The sequence below is a fragment of the Coffea arabica genome, chromosome 2e (assembly GCF_036785885.1).
Source record: "Coffea arabica cultivar ET-39 chromosome 2e, Coffea Arabica ET-39 HiFi, whole genome shotgun sequence".
NCBI classification, from domain to species: Eukaryota; Viridiplantae; Streptophyta; class Magnoliopsida; order Gentianales; family Rubiaceae; genus Coffea; species Coffea arabica.
The window spans coordinates 16,625,325-16,635,358 of NC_092313.1; the positions used below are offsets into that span (position 1 = coordinate 16,625,325).

Genomic DNA, 10,034 nt, shown 5'->3' on the forward strand with positions numbered 1-10,034 from the left:
ACCAATGAACTTATATTTCTCTTATTCTTCAATCATGTGGGCCCCGCTTATATAACCAATCCTAACAACTTGTGTCAGATGGTTAAGAACCGAATTACCTAACTAATGGACTCATTAAATGAAACGACAACGTTTGCTAGTGCTTCAGTAAGTCCAAAACAGCATCGTTTTTACTAATCTATTGAATTAACAGTCTAATGCTCAGACTGAGCCTTTATTATGCTTAAGTCCCTACAATTTGCAGCCTGACAATCCCTTCCTCTTAAAAATAGACTTGTCCTCAAGTCTAGAATGCAGGAAATTGTGGTTCAATGAAAGACCTGTCCTCCCAAGAAGCTTCCTCAGGCTCCAGTTGATTCCATTTAATCAGGAACTGAATGACAGGTCGTCCATTTCTCAAAATGACTCTTCTGCGCAGGATTGCCTCTGGTTGTAATGGACATTGATCCTGTGTGTCAAATTTTGGTAGCTTAGTAGAACTCCCTTGCACAGGTCCAAGTTTATTCTTAAGTAGCGAAACATAAAACACAGGGTGTAGTCTAGTGCCTGCTGACAACTTCAGTTTATAGGCCACTGAACCAACTTTCTCCTCTACCTGGAAAGGTCCGTAGTATTTGGCAGACAGCTTGAGACACTTTCTTACTGCTACTGTTTGTTGCCTATATGGTTGAAACTTCAGAAAGACCCAATCCCCTACTGAAAATTTCCTCTCACTCATGTGTTGATCAGCAAAGTATTTCATCATTTGTTGAGTCTTGACTAGGTTGTCCTTTATGCAATTGGAGATCCTGTTTCTTTCCTGTAGTAAATTGGAGGCTGCAGGCACGACAGAATCCAAATAAGGCCCTAATGGTAGAGGCACTGGTTTATATCCAAACAGTGCTTCAAATGGTGTCATATTGAGGCTGGAGTGGTAGGTAGAATTGTACCACCATTCAACCATAGTTAGCCATTTACTCCACTAGGATGACATTTCCCCTGTCATGCATCTCAAATAGTTCTCCACACACTGGTTGAGCCTTTCACTCTGGCCATCAGACTGGGGTTGGTAAGAGGATGTATAATGTAGCTCTGTCCCCATTACCTTGAATAGTTCCTTCCAGAATTCACTGGTGAAGATTTTATCTCTGTCAGTGATAATGGATTCAGGTAATCCATGCATCCGATATATGTTGTCCAGAAAGGCTAGTGCAACCCCCTTGGCAGTGAAATGATGAGTGAGCTTAATAAAGTGACCAAACTTAGTGAATCTATCAATCATCACTAGTATGGTATCATAACCCTGTGACTTAGGTAGTTTCTCAATGAAATTCATGGCAATTTGGGTCCATGCCTGGGTGGGAACTGGAATTGGTTGTAGCAGACCAGGATAAGGCACATTCTCATATTTGTTTCTTTGACATGTATCACAGTTTCGTATGAAAGTTATTACCTCCTGTTTCATTCCTGGCCAGTAAAACAATGATTTAACCTTCTGCCAGCAGCTTTTCTATCCAGAATGTCCCCCTATTGCTGAAGCATGAAGCACTTGGATAATCTGGTTTCTGATGTTTTTGGCACTCCCACATACAATTTTCCTTGATACCTCAACATTCCATCCACCATAGTATAATCAGTGTAAGTATTGGGATCCAGTATTAGCTGAGCCATAATGTCTTGGCAGCGACCATCCCTTTTATAGCTTTTCTGCAATTCTTCCATCCAGACAGGTTTTACTGCAGTAATAGCCAAGTATGAGTGGAGGGAAGATTCTGCAACAGCTTCATGTCTTCTAGATAAGGCATCTGCAACTTGATTTTCAGTCCTTTTTTTGTACTGTATCTCATAGTCCAGGCCCATTAGTTTTGTCATCCACTTATGCTGGAGAGCAGTATTCAGTTTTTGATCCAGTAAATACTTCAATGATTGGTGATCTGTTCTGATAATGAAGTGACTCCCAACCAAATAATGCCTCCATTTCGTGACTGCCATTACTAGTGCAAAAAGTTCCTTTTCATAAACTGATAGTCCCAAGTTCTTGGTTGACAATGCTCTGCTCAAAAAGCAATGGGGTGCCCTTCCTGCATCAAGACTGCCCCAATACTTACCCCACTGGCATCTGTTTCAACCACAAATGCCTTTTTAAAATCTGGTAAACTAAGGACTGGGGCAGAACACATCAACCTTTTCAAGTGTTCAAAGGCTGCCTGTGCCTATGAATTCCATTTGAAGCTGTCTTTTCTGAGTAGTTCAGTCAAGGGCTTGCACACCAATCCATAATGCTTTACAAACCTTCTGTAGTAGCCAGTTAGACCCAAGAACCCCCTCAACTCCTTAACAGTCTGTGGTACAGGCCATTGTAAGATGCTACTGACCTTGGAGTCATCCATTTGAACTCCCTTGTCAGTGATGGTATGTCTCAAGTAATCTATTCTTTTCTAAGCAAATTCACATTTGGATTTCTTCACATACAGTTGGTTATCCTTCAATAGATTCAGAACAATTCTCAAGTGTTGGAGATGATCCTCTAGTGTGGGGCTATATATAAGTATGTCATCAAAGAAGATTAGGATAAACTTTCTCAGATAAGGCTGGAATACTTGGTTCATCAATGATTGGAAGGTTGCAGGGGCATTTGTGAGGCCAAGTAGCATAACCAAGAACTCAAAATGTCCACAATGCGTCTGGAAAGTTGTCTTGTAGGTGTCCTGAGGTTTGACTTTGATCTGATGGTAACCTGCAGTCAAATCTAGCTTGGTTTTGAACACAGCTCCTGCCAATTCATCCAGCAATTCATCTACATTGGGTATTGAAAATCTGTCCTTGATAGTGAGTTCATTCAGCTTCCTATAGTCCACACAGAACCTTCAAATTCCTTCTTTCTTCTTGACCAGTAACACAGGAGAGGCAAAGGGACTGTTACTGTGTTTTACAATGCCTTTTTGCAGCATTTCAATCACCTGCCTCTCTATTTCCTGTTTGTGGCAGTGAGGATACCTGTAAGGTTTGAGTTTGAATGGTTGAGCGTCTGGTTTAAGGGGTATCTCATGGTCTACACTTCTGCTAGGGGGTAATGAACTGGGAGTCTGGAATATATCTTCATACTCCTGCAGTAGCTCATGTACTTCCTGTGGGGTGGACTCCAGTTTGCTTCCCTCCTGCTGTTGAGAAGTCATGGCCATGCACATCTGCTTTTTGTATTCAATGAATGTCCTCAAGTCCTTGCCCCTGATCAGATCCATGTCACAATTGTCTGCTTGCCCGTGTAGGTGAATTTTCCCTCCTTCATGATGCAATGATATCCTGAGCTGTTGAAAGTCAAATGTGATGAGACTGAAGTGTGTCATCCAGTCCACTCCTAGTATTATATCCCACCCTTCTAGTTCCATCACTTTGAGGTTGAATTTGAAATTGTGTTGGTTAATGCTCCACTATACACTAGGACAGACAGCATTGCTGGTAACAGAAGTCCCATTTCCCATGATGATAGAGAAAGGCTGATCCACCCACTGGTACTTGACATCCATCCCAATAACCAGTTCACTGCTGATATAGCTGTCAGAACTTCCAGTATCTACTAAGATGAGCACCTCTTCTCCATCTAAGACTTATGTGAGTGTGATTGTCTTCCTCTTTAAGACCTCAGATAATGCATGCAAGGGCATTTTCATGGTTTGACCAGGATTCCCAGTATGTTCATCCTGTTATCCCAGAGCATCTTCAAATGCAATTTCCTCCTCCTCTTCTAACATCATGCAGTTCGTATGGCCAACCTTGCACTGATGGCCAACTCCATATTACTCTCCACATTTGAAACACAGTCCATTGTTCCTCCTATACTGCATTTCCTATGCAGAGAGCCTCCTAGGATCCTTAGTGCCTTTTTGCCAATTGGCCAATTTAGGATGTTTGGGATTGCTGTGGAGTGGAATCCTATATGAGTTAACCCCCAATGCTGTAGTAGTGTTTCTTGACAATCCAAGCCTGTTTTCTCCTAGTGGCTTGACATTCTCTTTAGAACTCTTATTCTGCAATTTCAATGAATACTCTTGCCACTGAGACAGTTCAAATGCTTCAGCCAGGGTAGCAGGTTTCAACATCTTGATCATAGGTTTGATCTCTTCCTTCAGTCCACTTATGAAACTAGAAATGAAATAGGTCTCATCCAGATTTCGATTTTTCATTATCATCAATGCCTTTAACTCCTCAAATTTCTCCTGATATTCTTCAACATTACCTATCTGCTGTAGCTTATTAAATTCTTCCACTATATCTCGACAAGTGCTATCATTAAACCTGCGACATAGCAGATCCCCAAATTTTTCCCAACTTAGCTTAGGTTTCTCAATTTTTACTCCTTGGAACCATTTATCAGCCTTGCCTTCCAAATACATTTCAATTACATCCACTTTATATTCTTCTGGAACTTGATAGTTCAAAAAATATTTATTGCATTTACGTAACCATTCCCTAGGATTTTCTCCAGCAAACATCTGTAAATCAATCTTAGGAGGATTTGAAATTTGAAACTTACTCCAATCCTTCCTGAAGGATCTTTGAGCCTCACAGTCTATGGTTAACCTCTGATGAGCTGGTGGAGTTAGTAGAATTGGCGGCTGGTCGATCATTCTGCCACTCTCCTCGGTTGCTTGCTCCTTGCCAGAATTCATCTTTAGTAGCAGATCACTGAATTTCTGCTCAAGCATTTGAGTGAAGTTCTGCTCCATTCCTGACAACAGGCCTTCCATCCGCCTGTTGTTTTCTTCAAGCTTCATCTTCAAGTCTTTCTTGATTTGCTGGTGTTCAGATTTGGAAGTATGTAGGGATTCTACCAATTCTTGTAGCTTGATTTCTTGTTTCCTGACTTGCTCTTCAATGGTGCGGAATCTTGTGCTTTCAACCATGATTGTGTTGTAAATTCCAATGATCTATTGCTTTGATACCACTTTGTCACGAACTCAAGGTTGTTTCTGGAATTTTGTTTATTGAACTTGGATGAACTGGTAGAGTTTAGAAGAATTGGGGAAGAAGCAGGGGATTGCAGATAGAGAGAAAAGAAAGAAAGAAGATTCAGAAGAGAGGGAATGGAACCAATGAACGTATATTTCTCTTATTCTTCAATCATGTGGGCCCGCTTATATAACCAATACTAACAACTTGTGTCAGATGGTTAACAACCGAATTACCTAACTAATGGACTCATTAAATGAAACGACAACGTTTACTAGTGTTTCAGTAAGCCCAAAACAGCATCGTTTTTACTAATCTATTGAATTAACAGCCTAATGCTCAGACTGAGCCTTTATTATGCTTAAGTCCCTACAATTTGCAGCCTGACACATGGGTATTATTTGCAAGAGCCCTGGGTGTAGGGCTGATGCTAGACCGAGTAGCTTAGCGCTGATGCTGGACCAAGTAGCTTGACTCGAGCTCGCAAGCTACTCGGTCAGTAGCTCGGCTCAAGCTCGGTTTGATCGAGCTTGATCTTGAGCTCGAGCTGCTTGATAGAAGCAGCGAATCAAGTTCGAGTTTCAATATTTTACACTCGAAGGTTCGACGAGCCTAATCGAACTTTTTTCTAATATATATTTTAATTTTTATTATTATGAAATGTCAATAATATCTTTTATTTAAAATTATATGTAAAATATTAATTTTTATTATATGAGCTTGATTAGACTTGATTAAGGTCGAATAGCCTCGATTAAACTTGATTTGAATTGATTATATTTAATTAAACTCGAACTCGAGTTCGAGCTCGAATAACGTAAATTAACGTCGAGTTCGAGCTCGAACTTGAATTCTAAAAGCTCGACAAGCTCGAGCTCAAACTTAATTATTTTACTGCATTACTCGAGCTCGACTCGACACAAACGCACTCCTACCGGGGTGGTCGTTAGGATAGGTATTTTATGTTAAAATTTATTACAGCCGCCCAAACAATGAACACTTTCCCATGGTAGAAATCTTAAAAAAAAAAAGAGTAAATTTTATATACATTAATAATGTATACATTATTACCATTGAATTCATTACACATATATAAATGTTAGAGTTCAAATTTAAATTTTGTATAACTGTTATTATTCCAATGCTGATAGTGTATACATTATTAGTGTAGAAAAGATTAATTCAAAAAAAAAGTAAACACGTAAAAATATGTTAGCAATAACAAACAAAAACTTTGAGAAATACTCTATTTACGCTTCCATTATTTATTTTTATCATATAGCATAATAAATAAAATTATTTAATTAAAATGATAATGAGAGTATTAATGTTTTATCATATAGTCTAATAAATAAAAATTAGATGATTAAAATGACAATAGGAGTGTCAAAACCTTTTTAAAGGAAAAAGCCTGGATTCATAAAAATAATAGATGAATATGCAAAATAAATGTGCAGATAATAAAATAGATATTGAAGGTGGCGAATGCAGCATAACCCGAAACGCTCATCCTCTAGAAACGTCGTCGCCTCCGCTTGCCCTACGCAACCACGGAAAAGAAAAACATAATACTACTCCAGCTACTATAGTAATAAAGAAAATCAGAAATCAATGACGACGGTGGCGACAGACGCCCATCGCTAACTTCTCGCCTCTTGTCGCTCTCCCTCTCAAAACATTCTTCTTTTCCGGCAGATAAGTAGTAGTAGTTTGCAGATCCGGGTTCGGGTCATCAAATCCGGACCTCTTGATTTTGCCAAAATGCCTTCCCGCAGAAGAACGCTTTTGAAGGTCATCATCCTCGGTGACAGCGGGTTAGTCTCTCACTCAACCTCCCTCTCGCGTACATACATCTATATACACGAACATATATTTAGATCATATACGTGTAGGAGTGGTGGGGTTTATCTATGATTTTATGGAAGCATACTGCAGAGCATCGATCTTCAATTCTGGAGTTCTGTGACAGCCCAATTTTGATATTTCCATAATTCGTCTGTTGTATAGGTTTTGATATGCCATGACATCGTTTTCTGCTATAATGATCTGAGTTCAGCATAGGGAGAAAGTTATGGCTTTTGTCTTTGGTGATTTTTTTTTTTTGGGTTCTGTTTTTTTGAATTGCAGGGTGGGGAAGACCTCATTGATGAATCAGTATCCTCCATAGTGTGGTTATTTTAGTATCTTACATTTATTGTTGGTGGTCTGTTTTGCGGACTGCAAACATAGAAGATTGAAATTTCATTCCGGGGTTTTGCATTTGCTGGCTGCTTGCTTGTTTGTCTTTTTGTCAGTTTGGTTGCCTTGAATCGATGATTTTAGGTATGTAAACAAGAAGTTCAGCAATCAATACAAGGCAACTATTGGAGCTGATTTCTTGACAAAAGAAGTGCAGTTTGAAGACAGGCTCTTCACTTTGCAGGTCTGTGTCATTGCAATTGTTTATTACTTGGTTCACTAAGGAGCATCAATAGAGGCTTAGTGGAGCAGTAACATAGGAATTCACTAAGCTGAAATGCTGTTTTCTGATTTCCTATTTTTCCCTCCCAGATTTCACTGGTTCCAGCCTTGCCTACGGCATAGTCAGAATTTAGGAGAATAATTTAGAAAATATTTGATACAAATATAGATGTTTGTGTGTAATATCCTATGTGATAATGCTCGGATTTTTTTGGTGAAAAAATTGTTTAATAGTGTTTTCGTTCTCTTTGAGTAATTGCTATGAATTAGATCAAGGATAGGTTTTAGGACTTATTGTCAAAATCACATTCTTCAGAAAAAGCAAGTTAAGGGAGTTGAGAGGAATTCTAATGGAATCAGTATAACAGTCATTCAGCGGTAACTCCATCCCACCCAGAACTATTTTGTCGTATAAACAATCCAATTTGGGAATATGAATGTCTGAGATATACCTTTAGCTGTTTGGTGCACTTAATTGTCTTAGATATCCTCTGGCAGTAAGGTGTTTCTTGTAGGAACAAGGAAGAAAACTTTTGTTCAGCAAAGCTGTAATCAATGAACATAAGGGTTGTAAATAAATATATTTTTCTAGTAAAGACACAAGGGTTGTGTTTGTCTCATGGATGTTGTTTATTTCTTTCCAATTTAGTGGCATCACTAGTTCTCGTGCATAATATTACCCATGGTTGAGCTTCTTTTCATTCTAAAATGTTACTACATATCTGGTATGTAACTTCTAGTGCGAAGGCTTAAGATTGTGGTTCATGTGTTACATAGATTTGGGATACAGCAGGGCAGGAAAGGTTTCAGAGCCTTGGTGTTGCTTTCTATCGTGGTGCGGATTGCTGTGTCCTTGTTTACGATGCGAATGTGATGAAGTCTTTTGATAATCTAAATAATTGGAGGGAAGAGTTCCTCATACAGGTAATTTGGCATGAGTTATGAGCAAAGGTCCAGCATCAGTGAGATTTTAGAGTGCTTGATTATATTGGAAAACTGAATTTCTTTGAATCATATAATAATATACTGCAGGCCAGTCCTTCAGATCCAGATAATTTTCCATTTGTTGTGCTGGGAAACAAGATTGATGTGGATGGTGGAAATAGTAGAGTGGTAAGTTTTAAATATGATTTGCATAATTTTAAACTCTGACGCACTGATAAATGGTTGTACCAGTAAATAGTTCATCCTAAAAGTTAAAATACTTTTAGTGTCTAAAAGTTTAAATTTTATGTGGAAACAACAGGTGTCTGAGAAAAAGGCCCGAGCATGGTGTGCCTCTAAGGGAAACATTCCATACTTTGAGACTTCTGCAAAGGATGGCACAAATGTGGAAGAAGCTTTTCAATGCATTGCCAAAAATGCCTTAAAAAGTGGAGAAGAAGAAGAAATGTAAGTCTGAATCATTATTCTCCAGTAATTAGTTACTAGGGAAAGAAATTCTTTAAAGAGATAAACCATGTTATATGTGTTCTAGACAAATTGACATCAAACTCAGGTAGTCGGAGGAATTGGCACATAAATCAGGACACCAACTAATGTTTGTCTTATAAGTTTATTAAATTTCCTGGTTCCACGTGAAAACACTCACATGTTAGCTGCATATGGCCGGCCCATTTCTTACCTACCTTTTGTCCCTAGGTCTGCATGAATTCAAGAAATGGATATTTCTTTTGCAAGTTGATAGCTTTGAGAAATACTCCATTCATTGTTAGACAATATGAAACTTACTCAAGTTCAATCATGATTATCTTGAGCTTGCAAAATACAATTTGATTAATAATCTTTGGAGCACTGTAAACATGGCCTTTTGCTATTTCAAATTAACTCGGAAGTCAGAATATAAGACTATAAAGGTTCCTGGTGCTTTTGATACAATTTTCTTATTTTATCTACTTGGTATGCTCTATTCGGTTTTTAGAATATGCTGAGAATGTACTGATAAAATGTCGTTGCTTTTATCTTGTGGGGCATTGAACGTCATGAAGATACTTGCCTGACACTATTGATGTTGCAAGCAGCAGCCAGCAGAGGTCATCTGGGTGCGAGTGTTAAATTGAGTAACATGGTCTTGAGTCTGATTACAGAACAAATCCTCCAAAGCACTCCACCATCTGGCTCATCTTCATTTTATTTATTTGATTTATGAGGCCAAACTTGTACATTGATGTTTGCGTGAGAAAAGCTGATGGTCTCTAGATGTTTGTTGACTTTCAGAAGTTTATCCTCCTCTGTATCTATTGCCTGTTTTCATAAAGCTTCCTAGTATTCCATGCTCTCTTCTGTCAATAGTGAACAGGATGTTTTCCTTTCCGACAATGCCAGACAGCAATCCTCTGCTTACTTGTGCCATGTACTGGTTTTAACAGTTAGAATTTTTATTTTTCTTGAGACCTTGCTAGAATAGTTGTTTATCCAACAAGCAGTAAACTTCACTCGGGCGTTGGGCGGCTTGGTATGGGTGCAATCGTGCGCTTGGCCTTCTTTGGACTGTGTTTGGGTGGGAATTGGGGTTTCGGGTGATGTTTTGAGGTCAACTGGTATCCGTTCCACTGTATAACATATTTTAGGTAATAGTAGTAGGCTGCATTGTCATGATCGAGTGCATGCGTAGCCAAACTTTGAACTTGAAAACAAATTTACGG

At 38.8% G+C, this 10,034-nt stretch overlaps 1 protein-coding gene across 3 annotated transcripts; it reads left to right on the forward strand.

The window, feature by feature from the left end:
• Nucleotides 1-6,408: 6,408 nt before the first annotated feature.
• On the forward strand, nt 6,409-9,741 carry LOC113731298 (ras-related protein RABG3f). 3 transcript variants are annotated; one of them, XM_027256478.2, is made up of 7 exons: nt 6,409-6,743; nt 7,057-7,083; nt 7,252-7,351; nt 8,167-8,313; nt 8,422-8,502; nt 8,636-8,781; nt 9,378-9,741. In XM_027256478.2, the coding sequence occupies exons 1-7, from the start codon at nt 6,691-6,693 to the stop codon at nt 9,442-9,444; spliced, it is 621 nt and encodes a 206-aa protein (XP_027112279.1). In that variant the 5' UTR covers nt 6,409-6,690; the 3' UTR covers nt 9,445-9,741. The 3 variants fall into 3 exon arrangements, with proteins under 3 accessions (XP_027112279.1, XP_027112280.1, XP_027105781.1); XM_027249980.2 differs by having other exon boundaries at nt 6,427-6,743; nt 6,937-7,083; XM_027256479.2 differs by lacking the exon at nt 7,057-7,083 and having other exon boundaries at nt 6,426-6,743.
• The last annotated feature ends 293 nt before the right edge of the window (nt 9,742-10,034 follow it).